General features: G+C 36.4%; 3 protein-coding genes across 4 annotated transcripts; 1 reads left to right on the forward strand and 2 right to left on the reverse strand.

Annotated features, from left to right (window-relative positions):
- Window positions 1-1927: 1927 nt before the first annotated feature.
- Window positions 1928-6546, reverse strand: LOC143470583 (kelch-like protein 20). The gene is made up of 10 exons (XM_076968808.1): window positions 6295-6546; window positions 5745-5925; window positions 5375-5508; window positions 4993-5151; window positions 4710-4923; window positions 4458-4635; window positions 3742-3885; window positions 3146-3368; window positions 2675-2794; window positions 1928-2603 (listed from the first exon to the last, which is right to left on the reverse strand). The coding sequence occupies exons 1-10, from the start codon at window positions 6544-6546 to the stop codon at window positions 2427-2429; spliced, it is 1782 nt and encodes a 593-aa protein (XP_076824923.1). The 3' UTR covers window positions 1928-2426.
- Window positions 6547-7147: 601 nt separating this feature from the next.
- LOC143470584 (polyhomeotic-like protein 3) lies at window positions 7148-8925 on the reverse strand. The gene has a single exon (XM_076968809.1). It carries the CDS (start codon window positions 8081-8083, stop codon window positions 7148-7150), a length of 936 nt encoding a protein of 311 aa, XP_076824924.1. The 5' UTR covers window positions 8084-8925.
- Window positions 8926-11235: 2310 nt separating this feature from the next.
- On the forward strand, window positions 11236-17907 carry LOC143470790 (phospholipid scramblase 1-like). 2 transcript variants are annotated; one of them, XM_076969061.1, is made up of 9 exons: window positions 11236-11912; window positions 11988-12086; window positions 12959-13212; window positions 13371-13413; window positions 13513-13609; window positions 13957-14080; window positions 14361-14522; window positions 14697-14855; window positions 16261-17907. In XM_076969061.1, the coding sequence occupies exons 1-9, from the start codon at window positions 11903-11905 to the stop codon at window positions 16321-16323; spliced, it is 1011 nt and encodes a 336-aa protein (XP_076825176.1). In that variant the 5' UTR covers window positions 11236-11902; the 3' UTR covers window positions 16324-17907. The 2 variants fall into 2 exon arrangements, with proteins under 2 accessions (XP_076825176.1, XP_076825177.1); XM_076969062.1 differs by lacking the exon at window positions 11988-12086 and having other exon boundaries at window positions 11238-11912.
- The last annotated feature ends 156 nt before the right edge of the window (window positions 17908-18063 follow it).

Consider the following 18063-nt stretch of genomic DNA (forward strand, 5'->3'; position numbering starts at 1 on the left):
GCCCTGTGATAGAGGTCTTATCCAAGACGTCACCATAGAAAAAGTATAAATCGTTCCGGTCCAGTGCGCATATGATCTTAGTTTGTGATGGTTTGTTGTTTTGGCGTTTTTGCGAACGTAATTTCACAGTACTGTAAAATCCTTTGAGTCACACGTTGTGGGTGGAATGCGATGATTGCGATCGCTGGTATCATGTTAAATGCACCCATTTGGATCCCAATCTCACCCAACATGAAATCGGAAAGCTCACTTACCTCTGTCATAACTGTGAGTGAAGGCATGTCTAAATGCTACTTTCAGATGACAATTTGAATGTTAGCTCTGGTTATTTTGAAGTTGGTTGTTTTCCGTATTGTGGTTCCTTTTAAGGCTTTAAGCGTGATTTTTAAACTCATTCGTTGCGAATAATTTTGCTGTTTACGTTGAATTCTTGAAAAAATAAGACAAACACATTTTATATAAATGCAATCCCTCTGATTGCACGTCGATGTTGAACAGTGATTGACGGTTGTGGATTTGGATGTTTCTTTATCTCAAGTTTCTGATTTCCTTCAGCAGTAAATAAAACGATTCGCTACTTCAGATTTCTCCGATTTCTTGGTGTTTGGCTCGTTTTCTTTTAAACTGGTCTTAATATTTTGGTGTATGCCATATAGGCCTATGTGTCAAATATTTATCGTATCATGTTTGGGCACGCTCTAACAAGGAACAAGGATAGCACCTTACTTTTCCATCCCTATAGCCAATGGCAAAAATTAACGATGCAACAACACCTTGACAATGCCCCACCTTGACGGTGCGAACAAAACCCGCGGCCCACTTCGAAATCATTAAGCATTAAACAACCGACAATTTCCTTGGTATTGTTGCATTTGTTTTTGCGCTGTGTTTTGTTGCGTTCTCCCTTGCGGCCGAGTGCGCTTTTCCGTGCTTGATTGAGCACACGTGTATTTCTTTCGACTCGTACGTGTCCAACAGGGAGTCGCCCGGTCAGACCTGATTTAAGCTCTTGAAATGAGCTGCTGTGTATGACAACTTCACTGAGCTGTTTTGAATAAAAGATGTGCCTACTGTGTATCTAAGACTGAGGACAAGCAAAACGTAACAGTATTCTAATTTGGTCTGCAACAGACTTAATTCTTGTTGCGCTATTTTTCTACTGCTTTCACTGCTTTATAATTTTCTTCAGCGAATAAACGCTCTTATCGTTTCAGACATGTTCTAAATTTTGCAATATCGACCAAGATGTAAGGCCTTCAGCTACTAGCCTAGCTCCACTCATCCATGTATCATTGTATCCCAAATAGAGCGCTCTATTGTCGTTTATGACGTAACAATGAAATTATTACCCGTAACGCAACAAACAATTTTAAAATTTCCGGACATTTAAGCATATTTTAGCATTTACCCCCGGACGCAGTTTGAACACTAAAATTCCGGACATGTCCGGGGAAATCCGGACGCATGGCAACCCTATTATCACTTAAACCGTATAATTTGAATAAACAACAATGCTAATTAGCATAAAAAATAAAATGCGTAGCGGTTGATTTGTGTCGCCGGTCAATTGACCACGACCAATTTTCGCCGGTGAATTTGTTCACGGTGAATTGACGTGATCCCAATGTTTCTAGCTTTTTCGATACTTACTCCAATTCCTACGAGCAGTAAATGAATCTGGAAGCAAATTTTGCCCACCGCTTCAGAACGATTGAGCGTCCACGAGCTTTTGTATTTTTATCAAACCCTCTCCACAATTGCATAAATTAGAGTAATTCTAAAGTATTTATCTGCTAAACTTTATCTCCTTAACTCTGTTTAACGTTGTTTCCCTTGTATTGTTTTATAGCTTGACTCGTAATATGACATGGTCACTGGACTGCCACCGAAAAGTTAGTTGTCCAACTCCAAACTAACTTCAACGAAAGACCTTGCACCAATGCCATATATTTTAACCAAAATGAAGACCGAAGTCATTAAACAATCAAGTATTAAGTTAAGCAACTTCAATATTCGCGAAATTCGTGCATTAACGCATGAAGTTGTAAGCATCCGCAAAGAACAGTAATAGCAGCACATCACAACAGGTATTCACAACATAATTTAAAACAAAAAAAACAAAGAAAATGAACTGGGCGAAGATGTCAGATAAGATTGCACAGGAAATCGGGCGTCATCTTGCGCGGTTAAACGTCCAAATTTCTGCTTTTGCGTATCCAAGCAGCAATCATTAATGCAACGCAAGCTTGTGTGCGAGTGAACATGAGCTATCTCCATAATGCTCTAAGATCAGCTTAAACTCTTCTCAATCATTGCATAGCAAACACATTTCGTCTTACGTTGCTAAACTGCATTTAGATGTAGGTGCTTGTGTGTTGTGTCACAGTGCCAGACATTGTCTATATAACTGAGCTATGAAGTTGGTTTCAAGTTTGTGGTAACCTGATTACCCCAACACCACCACCTAGCCGTCTATAGTGCATCCCGTCATACATTCTCCATGTATTTGATTCTGGGGTGTAGATCTCGATGGTTTTCAAGTAACTGGTACCATCAAAACCACCGACCGCAATAAGCTGTCCATTGACAACGGAAACTCCAACCTAATTACAACAGAAATGTTACCTATCAAAAGTTACTGGCTGGGGCGATTCTGGTAATTTTAGTTTCTCACCCCACTTCGTCGAGAAATCATGGCGACCACTGTACTCCAGGTGTTGGTGAGTGGGTTGTACTTCTCAACACTGTTCAACTCAGTTGTATCATCTCTGCCACCAACAGCATAAAGCATATCCTGCAAAATGTGGAAAGATTTTCAGAAAGACGTTACCAAATAGTGTGCTAATTGTCATGATTAGCCCTTATTCCTACATAATTCTCGTGCAGAACTGATGATATTAGAATGTTATTTGTGCTCTATTTCGTGTGTTTATCAACTAGCGTTGTACTATGTTTTGGCCGTGTTTAGTATGCGCGACCCAGTTTTAATTACTTCCGATTAATAAATATATCGCTATTGTACTAAATACATTGTTGATGTGGTTTCGACAAGATTGCCAGTATACCAGCTACAGTGCGACAGTGTTCAAAACCACAACCAGTATTCTTTTGAGAAACTGAGTGAAGTCCAATAAAAATAACCTACCCGGTAAACAGCGCACCCAAGATGCTTTCTTCTTGTGTTCATCGGAGCCACTTCGGTCCATCGATTTTCTTTTGGGTCGTAGCGTTCCACAAGATTCCACGGGGTCTGACCATCTGAGCCCCCGACAGCGTAAAGGTAGCTCCCTAAAACTGCCACACCAACCCCAAGCCTCTTGAAGCCCATTGAACACACCTTGCTCCATCGGTTTAACTTGGGGCTGTATCTGAAATTAAGTAACATAACTCGGATGTAGTTTGGCAAATATAAAATACTTCAGGTGACAACATTTAAGTGATTATAAATAATAAAGTATGAGAACTGTACAAGTACAAAGTAAAAACATAACCGCCAAGACAAAAACGATATGCTGAATGGTTTTATGTCTTCTTGCTCCTCTAGTGTTGTCTTTGTGGTATGCTTTTGTATAGCTTTTTATCAAGTTTTAAAAGCGATTGCCTTTAGGACGGTGTGCGCAAACACTAAAGACGAGTCATGATTATTCGCCACGCAGCACACAAAAGAAAAAATGAGATACAGACTTTAGTTCACAAACCTAAGACTAATAAGTTAAAGCGCACATTTTTTTAAGCACACACCTTTCCACTATGTCAAGGCATGACATGCCATCCTGACCGCCAACCGCATACAGGAAACCATCCAAAACAGCCACACCAACACTGGTTCGACATGTACTGGTTGGTGTCACATCACATGACCACTGGTTTGTTTGTGGATCATACCTAAATACGAAAAATGTGGTAAGCACATGAAGTTAACATCTATGGCATCTTTCACCATCCAGCTGAACTAATCTTAAACAACTTATTGTTTGTTGTTGTCACCATGTTACTGAAGCATTAAGTGTACTTCACCTATCAGCTTTTAATTATCACACTGCATCAGTGGCCAAATTTAACTGTAACACATAATTTTTCCATTTGTTTTATTATTATTTGCATGTTGGGTTTAGTGGCCGTGCTAACCATTGATCGCCTTTATGTTGTGTTAACATCATTCTTGCACGTTTTAAGCCCTTGGGCTTGGCTGCTTTTTCCCGTCATTGTCTGCTGGCTGAATTGTGATTTTTCTACGTGATAATGTTTAGCATTTCATTTCCCGTTCCCCGATTGACAATGAAAAAAGATAAACGATAAGATATGATTTACTGTAGAGAAATCGTAGTGTATTTAAAATGTTTTCCTCTATTGCTATCACCTTTGGCATAGAGCATTATGTCTAATGTTAGTTAGTGGTGGGGGAAGAAAGTACTTTAAATGTAATCTCTGGCAAGAATAGACTGTTCCTGTGATACCTCTCAACACTATTCAGATAAGATGTTCCATCATGGCCACCAACTGCGTAGAGTAAATCATCCAGAACAGAGACACCCACACCACAACGACGTTTGTTCATTTGAGCCACCAAACGCCACTCCCTATTTTCAGGGCAGTATCTTTCAACCGAGCTAATTGCGTCGCCGCTGCACCAACCTGCATAGAAATAACAACAACTGTACTCCATAAAACTGGTTCGGGGAGGTTCGAACAGACTTGAAGTGGTTTACCTCCAACTGCAAACAAGACCTCCCTTGTGATTGGTCTTCTTGGTCTTGTACGTGGCCCTTGCATGAGTGGGCGTTCCTGAGGAAGCAACATGTAATTCTTTGCTTCATCCACAAGATCGCGACACTGTTCATCATTGTGAATAAACGGGTCACTGTCAACAACTCCAACAAGAAACTTAGGGGTGAGTAGAGGCAAACGGACATGCTGTAACACCTGTTACAATATGTAGGTTTACTTATAAGTTGCTTTAAAGGCAGGTACGATGGGTGACTACTAACTCGCCTTCGGTAGTATGGGGCGTCTGTCTTTCAGATCATGCTTCATCCAGGCAATAACTGCTTTGTAAACATGCTCTTCAGAACGCACATTTAAGTCATCTGAGCTTAAAATTTCAATCAACTGGTCCACTGGCAGTAGTCGAAACTCTTCACTCTCCTTTACCTGCACATGCAGAACATCAACGCAGTGATTGTTTCTATAAGATAAGTTATACACAGCATATCCAGTTTCATACACTGTGGTATAAATTGTGGTGTAGGAAATGGAGAAATTGTGTACTTAACCTATTGATATTTGCAGCAAACAATAAACAATAACAGCTTACAAATATACATCATAGCAAACACAAACATCTACAGCACATGAAAAAAAGAAAGCGTTTAACCTCCTGAAAGTTGGCTTGGGTGAATTTGTCGGCAACTTTAAGTAGTTCCTTGCATGAGTGGGTGTCAGCAAAAGCCCGTATCCCCAAGCAATTTGTGGGGTCAAGTTGACGCTTGAGAAACTCACTACAGATCTCTTAACAAACAAATCAATCACTGAAAAACCAGTTTCTTGTCTAATATGTCATTGAGCACTAATTAAAAACATTAGCAACTAAAATATATGATATATGGAATGCAACTGGAGTATTGACATCTCATGGCAGAATGTAGAAGAACTACACTACACAAAATCATAAATTAAACAAGAATTACTTTTCATGACACATTACAGGCTACTGCAATAGATTTTGCTCGAAGTCTTCAGCCTACCTTGTATTTCCATCATTTGCAGTAAGCAAGCGGCAGGCAAGAGTGACTGTACGTTGCTCTCCTCAACGGTAATTTGTGAGGTGTATGCAAAATCGACGAGTAGTTCCATCGCCCTCTCTTCAATGTTATGAATTGCTATTTCTGTCTGATGCACCTCAGCTAATTCGACAGTAAACATCGCCTAAAAACAAAACTGACTATTCCGAAAAACTTCACACAAAATTATGAGAAAGAGCAATGTAGTTCATTAACTCTAATTGGGATGATAACAGCCAAAGATCATTGTTAAGACCAAAGATCATAGAATATTGTAAAAATCAGTAGAGTATAAACTACAGCGGTAAATGGACATAATGAACAACAAATTGTAGCGCTTCCCACTCATTCCGCTAGATAACAGCACGACACAATGTTTACTTGCCGAAAAAGTTTGTGTGTTTTCTTTCGTTTCCCTTTAAGATTTTACAGACCTGTTCTAGATAATTACATTGCGTAAAAACAGTTTTTCATGCCGGAAGCACTTAAACAAAGAAAAAATAAAAAGACTCACATGAAAATAAGGAGAAGCAGCAGCAAGCACAACTCTATGAGCATACAGCTTCGTATTACCAATCACCAAAACCACGTCCCAAAGAAGCTCCCTTTTGCGAAGAACATTTAACGATTCCAGCATCCGGCGTGGATGTTTCTCGGATGCATGGAACATGGAGGAAGGATGGGAATTGTTGCTGCTCGAGGATGTCTTATTGCATGCCGAAGTGATGTCAATTGACATTGGAGTTCCATGATCCGCATACATCATAGTCGCAATACAAAGTAGTGGACGTGCACCTTACCATCAATATTAGAGCTATGCTGAAACGTTCCAAACGCACCAATCAGTAGGCTATATACCTGTTGAAAAAAAAAAACAACTTTTTTGCATGCTAAACGAAATAGTAAGAACACGAGTAATAGATAAGTGAGAATACGGCAGAAAAAATGTGAAAAAGCAGAAAAAATGCGAAAAAGCAGAAAAAATGTTTACAAAATGTGAAACATATGTAATTACCGTCAGGAAGCACAAAAGGCAATTAATGCAATATTATCAGTTAGCTAAAGTTAAGGAAAAACTTATTAATCCAGAAATAAGGAAAGAATATCAATATCTCTTTTGGTTAGATCTTTCAAAGTTGTTGCAAGAATGTCGTCTGAATAGTAGTAGTTGAAAACACATATCATATAAACATAATAAAACTGTCATTACTAGAGTATACTGATGTACCTAGCAAGAAATTTTTAGGCATTAGTAAAGTGGATGATGACTCTTATATGAACAGATGCAGTCATGAAATACTTACAGTACCTACCCAGGGTAGCAAAGCCTTAATATTTAGCATGATAAATAACAAAATTTGAAAGGTCTAACAAAAGTCCTTCTCTCTAAGACGATCAATATGTGCACAGAGTTTTAACGCGGGACCAAGCGGAAAATTCATGGAGCTTACTAAATGCTCCTCATGCAAAAGCAATAAAGCAGAACCATCAATTTCTTGGGCTCGAAAATCTGCTGCATATTGAACAGCATCGGGAAGAGAACGCATGTAATTCCACACATCATCAACAGACCACTGTCCCGGTTGAACGGGCTTGCCACCAAGATACGGAACAGTTGGTTCTGGGGATGGAGTTGGACTGTAACTGAAAACTGATGCACTATCGCTGCTACTGAACTTGTCATCATCAGAAAACGAATTGCTGCCAGACAGGCTCTGTGAAGATGAAAGTACATCCTCTTCCTTTTTAGCTACATAGCTAGGTCTGCCACGACGTGGCTTGTTTGATAACGATGATAGATTCCTGATTCTGGACTTGCCTCTCCTTGAAACATGATTGTTTTGCCATAGTTTATTGTATGAATGCACTCCACCTGTAATACGGGTCTTGTATTTACGAGCACACTTAAGTGAGCAAAACTGCTGACTTGGGCTTGAAAACTTTACTCGAGGTCCAGAGAAGCCACATTGCTCGCAGGTGGCAACTGCCACCTCAATATTGTCTTGATTGTCAACATTCATTTTTTCGTCATCTTCTGACTTCATGTCCTTTTCTCGTTGCAAAATTTCTTGTTGCCTTTTTCTGATCAAGGACAGCTGATGATTGGACAAACCACAGTTTCTGGTTGGTGTAAATGGTGTCAGAGATTCTTCAAAGACAAACCCATCGATTATATGAGTAATTATATGCTGTTTAACTTCAGGAATCCTTTTGTTGTTATTTTCCGCGTTATCTTGAATTTGGTATGCATCGTTATCGTTGACATTGTCTACTTGGGACACTGAAGTAAGAGTTGTTTCCATTTTATTTTACAGAATCTTTTTAAACACTATAAAAACTACACTGCAAAATAATGAATATTTTTAACTAACAACCTCTCCATGACCTAAAGTGAGAAAGAGATAAGAAACACGCATGCGTGTGAGATTTCAACATCATCACAATGCAGTGTGTTATCTAAGTGGTTAATTCACCAATACATCAAACACAGAATTTTTCAATCCAAACTTGAACACAACATATATAAATGCAAAAAGCAAGTTAAAATTGGTATTACAACTTTTCATGGTATGTGTATATGTTAGATGTAAATATGAACAGAATAAACATTTGAGTAGTGAATGATGTGTTAGCGCTAAAACAAAAATTCAATAGAATTTGGGCTGCTACTGAAAAATATGCCAAGTACTGTGCATGGTATTGTCACCACAATTGTCTTGCTCGTAATTGCCATCTTTTTTAGACCTGCCGGTTTGAAGCAGGAAATCACCTGTTTTCACCTCAATCATTTGGAGCGAGCAGCAATCGCTCTTCTTGAGAATGCAATATGGGCAGATTTTTAACCTTGCAAATGTTGATAGCCGAATTGTCAAAAAATTTACAGATTAACATATTTTCATTAAGTTTTCAAAGTGTTGCCTATCTTCTGGTTATGAGATCTTTTGATGGTCTTGGAGTTCTAAGTATAGATTTTATAACAAGACAACTGTTTTCCACAACTTGAACGTTACCTAAATTTTTTGCGTCAAACTTCATGTTTGCTAGCGTGCTAAAACGTTCCATGTAACATTAGCCAAGATACATCTGAAACAATGATGACAAAACAAATGCTGACGAGTTGTTTAATTTTAGGCTACTATAAATGTTTTTGTTAACAACTCATGAAACTAAAGAGACGACAGCTTTAGAAAATCAAACCGTAAAAATTTTTTTATGAAAAGTTTGGCAAGAACAGTACAAAGCGCTTTCAAAAAGCAGTGCACAATTGAACGCCTGACATCAACAAAGATATTCACTGCTTGCTTGCCAAAAATAAAGTACTAGTTGTCATGTGTTGTTTAATCCACACGGAAAAGCAGTTTACCCAATGCTATGCAAGATTTGTTTGTAGCAAAATCGGTGCACCGCTTTGAGTTACACTTTATGCTGTCCTGTAGTAAAGAATGGTTTTGCTCACGGAAGCAATAGGGTGCCAATACCATCCTGTAACCCCCCGTTAGTCGGCGCCCATGATTATTAGCATGAGACAATAAACGGGAAAAAGTGACCACGTCGAAAAGGCTTGTGCTCAAAAAAAATTAAGGTACCGAATAATTTTGTTTGGAAGAAAAATGAATTTTTCTATAAATAAATTTAGCAATGCTACCTAATTGTGATTTAATTCAAAAATACCATAAACAGGCAGTAAAAAGTTTTGTTGATATAATAAGCAATGGAATTCATAGTGAATGTCTCAGCATGAAGAAACCTGTAACTAAACTAAATGAAGTTTATTCATCATTGCATAGAAAAAGTCTGTGAACAATTTCTTTGGTATATAATAAGCGATGGACTAGTAACCAAATGTTGTAATCTTTTATTGCTTAGGTTGGTATTGAGTTAAAGTTGAAGTTCATGGTTACATGATTATAGCTCGAGTTGTTTTGGCTCTATTCAATGGGTCTTGTATCTATATCGATTGTGAAATCTTCCACAGCCAGAAATCTGATGTTATTGAACTTGCATTCAACTCGACAAAGTTTGTCCATATAAATGTTCACTTTATTGATATCGTAATACATATAAATATTATATACATATATATTCGTTTTGAAACAACAATATTTGATATTTATTTGAAACACAACATATGTATTTGTGTTTCTATTATTAGACTGTGTGGTTATACGCATTTACATTGAAACAATTCGCGGAACATCTCTTTAGATATTTCATTGCATGCGACCGGTGAGGGCAGCACAATGAAATACTCTGATCGCTTTCTCAGGCTTTTGTAAAATCGCAATATTTAATGCTTAAAAGCAGCAACATGTCTATACCTTTAAAAGACTCTTGTAGGTTTCCGAAATCTTCCTTGTACAAGGCAAGAGTGATTGAGAAAATCACAACCTTGCAAAAAGTTGAGACTGGTTACCACTCTTCATTTTTCGCTGTTGATTTCTAGAACAGCTAAGTTTTCAACAATTCTTTGTACTATACCAGACAAATAACATTGTGCATATTTTAGTTATTTATGAATTTTGAATTTAATGAAGGACATAGATAAATGAACTAGATTACTAGACTACATCTTAGTGATCTTCCCAGGAAGCACATCAATATGAGAAAGCCAACAAAACTTCTATTTGAAACGTCTGGTGTAGGCAATACGTAACATAAATGTATGATAGACAAACCCCCGCACTCTAGGATGTGTTTACCAAACTGAGCCAAGCAAAGTAGTAAGGAACTAAGGATAAACGATAACGCAAATTAAAGTAAAACGTTATAAAAAAAAACATAAAATTCTTTTATATTAATTCGGATAGGCTACTTTGTGTGGCTTTGGCCGCCACCAATCCAACAGTTTTAGACGTCAAGGAGTCGAAAATTAAAAAATGCTATAATGCGATGAATAAAAACGCTTGCAGCTGCAAATGCAGAATTTTGATCTTTATGTCGAGATGAAAGCGATGCAAAGTGCGTTTCGAGATGAAAGATTCTAATAAAACTTTTCCGACTAAACCAAATTTTGACTTCCCAGATAAAGGTTGAAAAAACCTTAATATAGTTTAAAAACGCAACATGGTAATTGCATGAAAGGTTACAAGTTGTGAACTTGTGTCTCACAACGTTACTTATAATTATTTTTTCCAGAGCGTACATGACGTTGTTGTGAGCTGGTTTGTCGTAGTTGTCATGTTGTTTGCTGACTGCCTGTATTAGCTAAAACTTAGAGACTTTGCTGAAAAAAGGCCGGTGATTGGAGCGTTCAATTAGTAGATTCATCTTGAAAAATTAAACTTTTTATCATTATAGAGCTTTTAAATATACTACATCACTAAAGGACGCATATAGAACGAATAGATGAATAAATAATAAATACATGCTTTTGATTTCTATGTGTATTTTAAATGGGAAACTACTGTATAGTAGTTAGGGAAGTACCGTTTATTCTTAATCATAAGTTGTTTGGTTTTGGTCTCGTGATTGTGTTCATTCATCACCTTAAAGCGGAAAGACAGTTATTTATAACTATTTTGGATCATGTGGTAGACTATATTCCTGTTTGGACTTATTTGAGCCATGTTGCATCAGTTGGATAAGAAGTAAAGCTCCTCTAAACGATGATGTGTCCAAAAGTGTCTAACGCTCCAATCACAATCTGCATCGGTGTGCCCATGGTACCACGAAAAAGTTTGCAGCAATATATAGTGGTCCGATGTAAACTATTTCCAACGAGAGATCGACGGCAAGCGTTTTTGCCTGTCTTTTATTACCTATAGTCGTTTGTGATATCTGAATGCTTATACTTGATTCTGTAAAGTTAATTAAATATATTTTTAACAGTAGGATATTAATATTGTCCTTCAATTCAGATTGGAAAGTTTTCTAAGTGCGCGGAAGATTAAAATTAGCTGCGCATATAATTGCTTTATCCTGTTGCGCTTTGCTAATTGCTTTGCGCTGGGCATTCATCTCACCCAAAAACAGCAAACTTTCCAATCTGGCTTGCAATGTGTAATTAAACAATAATAGCTTAAATTATTACATTTACTATAGAATACGTAGATTAGATGATGTATAACTTGTTGTATTTGCTGGTCTAACATAAAGTTTTGAGTAGAATATTCCAGTGGAACATGTCTCAAGGTATTGCTTTGTGTACTACTTTAAAACTATTACAATTTGTCTATAAATATCTCACTATTTATGATTATCGTACAGGATACCACAAAACTGATGGCCCTGGTCCTGACATGAATGACATTGATAGAGGTGATGTTTGTTCTTCTCAGAGCTTAAACGAAATGAGATACCGGCCTGGTATGGATGGTGAAAACCTTGTTGTTGCACTTAGCTGCTGGCCCACCTTTGTATGCGTAAATTAAATCAGTCAACATTATGGGTTATGCCGCTATTTTGTAACCAATTGGAATTTTAATTTCAATTGCAATTTTAGGCTGACCAATTGAAACTCATGAAACTGTTGGTTTTAGTTGTTTGTTACTCAACTATAAAAATTTGTGTACACATTTAATAGTTTTTTCAAGAATTCTTCAAATATTAACATAACTTGAAAGATAAAAGATATTACTGACAGTCTAAAATTTAATCTAACTCTATTCTCTAATGTAAATCCAAAAACATTAAATTCAACTTGTTAGTTGTATATTTTTATCCATATGAAACTAACTGTTCATTGGTGTCTTTGAAAACATCCTACTTTAACCAACTTTTGTTGGAATAGACCTTCCCTGTTTTTAACTATAAAGATATATAATCTGATATATAATTGGAAGTTTTCTAACATGTTTAAATAATCAGAAATTAGAGAAGTACTTCTTAGGGGTAATAATAAGACTTACTACCATCAACATTTTTGCAATTTTTCAACGTAATCACTGGAAACTGTTGCCTTTGTTTTATTTTAAAAGGTGGTATCATGTTGTATATTTATGCTTAAAAAATGCATGGCAATTTTTGACTACATGGATTCAAAAATTGTGTAATACTTGCAGAAAACAATCATTCAGTTATCACCCAGTCCTAGACAGATAGGTTTTGTGGTATCCTGTTAACTTTAATAAAGTTAACATAAAGTAGTTATGTATATATGTATACATGTACATCATTAATAGCAAAACATATATACTTTACATGAATGTACGATGCATATCATACACTTTGCTTTCAAGGTTACCCACCACCAGGTTATGGCTCACCCCAACAAGGTGGTTACCCACCACCACAGCAAGGTTACGGTCAACCCCAAGTGGGTTTCGCTCCCCAGCAGGGGGGATATCCCCCACCACAGGGAGGCTACCCTCCGCCACAAGGTGGTTATGCTCCTCAGCCAGGTTACGGAGGCGCTCCACCCCAGCAACAACAGCAGTGGATGCCGCAACCTCAGATACCTGGCTGTCCAAGAGGATTGGAATATTTGTCCCAGGTTACATTTGCTAAATCTAGTAGCCATGTTGGACTACAAGTATTTAATATATTGTCTTTTAGCATGTGGCATTAAACAGTGTTTAATTGTATATTTGTTGAAAATAAATAGAACTGTTGCAATACCTATATGCCGGTGAATATTATTCTTCTTTTCAGATTGATCAGTTGCTTATTCATCAGAAGGTAGAACTTTTAGAAGGTTTGTTGTGATTTAGGATTATGAATAACCTTGTGAACGCAAGCTTGATGTGAACTTGATAAAATGAATGAGAACGATCATCATTCCTTTTTTATTTAGCTTTCACTGGATTCGAAACCAACAACAAGTACGAAGTGAAAAATACTCTCGGCCAAAAGGTGTATTTTGCCGTTGAAGACAACGATTGTTGTACTAGGTAAGAGCTTACAGCAGCTAGGGGATAATGCAAAGCAAGTTCATCATATTTTCAAGAGACTTACAATTAACTAAAAAGACTGTTGAAAGAATTTTAAACTTTTTCTTATTATGTAATTATTGCCTAAACTCATTGACACATTTGGCAGATATTTGAAATTTTGTTTCAAATGAGAGGTTATGTATAAATTGTAAGCAGCAGGCAGTGATTGGGCATAGCACAGAAATGCGTTGGATGAATAATATATAACAGTTTGGCTCATTTTGTAAGTTATTCGCAGGTTTAGATTAAAAAAAATCCAATTTCTACTAACAGCCTGACTGTAGACAGCCTAAATTCTGTTGCAGACAATGCTGTGGCCCTTGTCGTAGCTTCGACATGAAAGTAATGGATAATACACAACAGGAAGTTATTCACTTGGAAAGGCCACTACGGTGTGCCTCTTGCTGGACCCCATGTTGTCTTCAGGAGGTGCCTTTTAATTAAAATTTGTGTTTGAATATTTCTGTGAATCAGTTTATAGATATATTAGTGATTTAAATTTTTTAATGGAACAGCTTATAAAATATTCTCTGCTGCTGTAGTTACGTGAAAAAGCTTTTCATAAAGCACTATGTTTCAAAAAATACCATTTTTCGATACTGTTTTTCAGCAATTATGCTATGTTTAGTATGAATAAGCAAAATGTACTATGCATTGTGTTTGCATTTACTTGATTAATTTTACCCAAGTGTTTTAAACTTTATCGCAGATGACAGTTACGTCGCCTCCAGGCACAGTTATTGGTTACATTGAACAAGCTTGGGACATTTTCCTTCCCAAGTTCAACATTTTGAATGAACACAAGGACTGTGTGCTTAAAATTGAAGGCCCTTGTTTCACTTGTAACGGCTGTGGGGATGTTGAGTTCAAAGTGAGTTACTTTTTACCACTTCTGTACTTTATCGTAATCGTTAAATGCAGTTTTGTTGCTTTATATAAAGATAATACAGGATAGGGAATGTGCATCACTGTTATTTCCTAAATTGTGCTGTTAAATTTTTTAAACCAGGTTTCAAAAAAGGTCTGTAAGGGTTTCTTTGTTTAGGTGATGACAAAAGATGAACAGGTAGTTGGTAAAATATCCAAGCAGTGGTCAGGTTTGGCCAAAGAAATATTCACTGATGCTGATAACTTTGGCGTTCAATTCCCAATGGACCTGGATGTAAAAGTGAAGGCAACCCTGCTTGGTTGTGTTTTCCTCATCGTAAGTTCCCTTCTTTAGTTTATGTATTTAACTAACATTCTGATTGCATTCAATTTATTTTTTGCATTTGGTTATTCAAATACTTCTCAAATACCTTGCCCCTAAGCATATATTTAATTAAACTAAGTTATTATACATAAGTTTGGATCATGTACTATATATGTATCGGTACATCCTTTCTATTTTATGTTTATCATCGTTTAAATGTTTGCATTGTAAGAATATTGGTCGTCATCCTCATACTTTTCAATGTACCTGTGGTGATATTTACACCTTATCCAATAAATTTTTTATTAGCAGTAGGTTTAGCCACAGAATATGATACCACCATACGTCAGCTCTTTCCATTTACTTGAATGCATTTTTTCTTTTCCAATTCTACCAATGCACAGCACCAGTGCCTTTACAGTAGACGGAACATTAGTTTAATCGTATCGAATTCTTTTTGTGCATTAATTAGTGTAAACAATGTGTTGCAAGAGGCTGCTGTTTACCACATAGGGAGGGTATAACCCGAAACTATATGTCTTATCTTAGTTCAAAGCTTAGTATATACGGTCTGCATTAGTTATGGAGGCATTTTCTCTGTAATTTTTTATTTGCTTTAGCATGGTTTAGTTACTTTAGTACAACCTTTTGAACTCGGTGCTTCCAATTCTAGTCCTAAGGTGTGGCTGCAGAACCATATGTACTTAGGATCTCATGTATTATTCAGAGTTTAGAAATCAAACAGCCAATCTATTATTAGAAATTTATTTTTGTATTTCATTCCCTTCAAGTGGAAATCCTGTTGTCCGGGGTTTCATTGGCATATTAAATATTGCTTCGCTCGTCAACGTGATTAAAGAAGCAGCTGTTTTTGTCATACTTTTTATTTTAAAATTGTTTTTTACTTCTTCACATGTCTTTATTTACCACAGTGATATGACAGTTTAGTGCTCATCCTGGTTAAGTTTGCACAAAATCTATAGTCAGCTTTTTTTGAAGTTTATTGGTCCTTAAAGTCAATCAAACATGTCAACTTGTCAAAAAAATGTCAAACTAGTACCTTTACTTAAATTCGCGATTTGTTAAACATGTCACGAATTGCCGTCTGATGCATATTCGCGCGTCTACTGTTTACAAATTCCGTCTATTATACATAGAAAAATAGGTCAACTTTAGTTAAGGCGTCAATCATTTTTGAAAGGTTATTGATCTGCGCCTTCTGTTTTGCTGACATGTACATTACATAACAGTACGCCTATTGTTTAGCTATTGTAATTTCGCACCTACCACGATACCACGTTAGTGTTCAGGTTCAAGTTGCGATCTTAACAGGGATTTTAATGTACTTCTCTTTTGAAAACATTTGAAATAATTTTCGGTGTCATTTTATGAATGGACTTAAAAGGTGTTTTTTTAGGATTTCATGTTCTTCGAAGAAACCGGCAATCAAGACAATCAACGAGTTGGCGTATGGCAGTGATGTATTCGTTTTATTTGAGAACTCCGACGGAACCCTCGCCTCATTTATAGTGTAGTGTTGTAGATAATCAACATATCATATAACTATTAAGCTCATGACTTGTGTAATTGTTCATCTCCTGTAAAATGCACTGTTTGTAGTTAATTTTAACTATTATAGCCTTACTGCAAAACTGCATTGTCACCTGTTTCATTTTTTATATGTTGCACAGTAAAGCAAGCATAATTTGAGGTTGCCTGTTATATCAGAAGGCATTGTAGTATTATTTGGAAGTTATCAAAAGCAAGGCCTTCAAAAACTCAGTCACATGTCATATTTTATCCGAATATAACCGTCAGAATCGACAGGATTAAGAAACAACTCACTATTACGCAAGGATAATGAACACTTGGTCTTATGTGGTGTCTTTGCATTAGTTACAACATTTTTTTTAATACCTTTACTAATTTATATACAAATATATCTATTAAATATCATATTGCATATCTTACATTAGTCATATTGTTCTTCAAAGTGATAACTACGTAATATGTTACTGGGTATTTTCAAATTTCACTTCCTGCATTTGATATACATGTGTTGCTTGCAGGAAAAGGTTTTCGCATGGGCTGTTTTCAATGTCATGTCAGTTTAATACGTTGTTACTTAAATATTTGAGAAAATGCATTTTTTGTTTTTTATTTCAAATTTTACCTTCATATCAAGCCTAAATGTTTCTAAACAGTAAAAAGTGAATGTGATAATAGATTTAATTGTTTCGGCTACATATATTATTAAATAGCCCATTTTTAACAGACGTATAGTTTAGCAACTGAAAACTATTCACTTTTGTGTTGCATTCTGCCTCAAGACGTTTCTTTGATCATTGTGTTACCGCATATGTAAGCTTACTGGTTTGCTGGATGCAACTCAAACATTATATTGCAATCTTCACCTTACAATATATAGTGTAGTTATTATATCATAAATTGAAACAAAAGTGAACGAATAAATTAAGTTGTGACAAGCTGGTTTAATTGGTCATATTATAAGTTTAGACAATTTCCACAAACCGACGTAGTTGCTTCTAATTATCTAAGTATTAGTGAAGTTAGTTTTTGAGCTTTCACTCCATCTATTATAATGTAGCGGAGACATGTGCAACCAGTGGCCCGCGGGCCGCACTGTGGCCCTCGTGGTGCTCAGCAAAATGTTAGAAATGTATACTAGCCATCACTCTTTGATGGCTAGTATACACTTTCGTCATCTTCCATCGACAATTATTCACAGTTTTTCAATAAACTGTCGTACACAGGTGTTGTGGACTGCATTAAATCTGTTTCTTGACTACATAAACTATACTTTCATAGGAAAATGATACTAATTTTTTTCTGGAAAAATTCATGCGGCCCGCGTTATCATTCAAAATTTTGTATTTGGCCCTCCAGTGAAAAAGGTTGCACATGCCTGATGTAGCGGAAGGATACACAGTCATCATTTCTCAAGGTGTTTGATGTTTACATGTTTTGATTAAATGTTTCTGTTACGTTGCATTTGTTTGAGTTACTTATGGTTATCAATTGGAAATAAAATTGGTATACACTTTGCACAAGACCTACTTTTCAAAATTACCGTTTTAGTTGTATCAATGCTAAGTCATATGGTTATAATGTGTAAGTAATGAATTTACAGCAATTTAAAAAGATTTCGTTGAACGCAGCTTCAGCAAATATTTCCTTGTTACAATCGAGATAGCTGGGA

The sequence above is a fragment of the Clavelina lepadiformis genome, chromosome 9 (genome assembly GCF_947623445.1).
Source record: "Clavelina lepadiformis chromosome 9, kaClaLepa1.1, whole genome shotgun sequence".
Taxonomy (NCBI): domain Eukaryota; kingdom Metazoa; phylum Chordata; class Ascidiacea; order Aplousobranchia; family Clavelinidae; genus Clavelina; species Clavelina lepadiformis.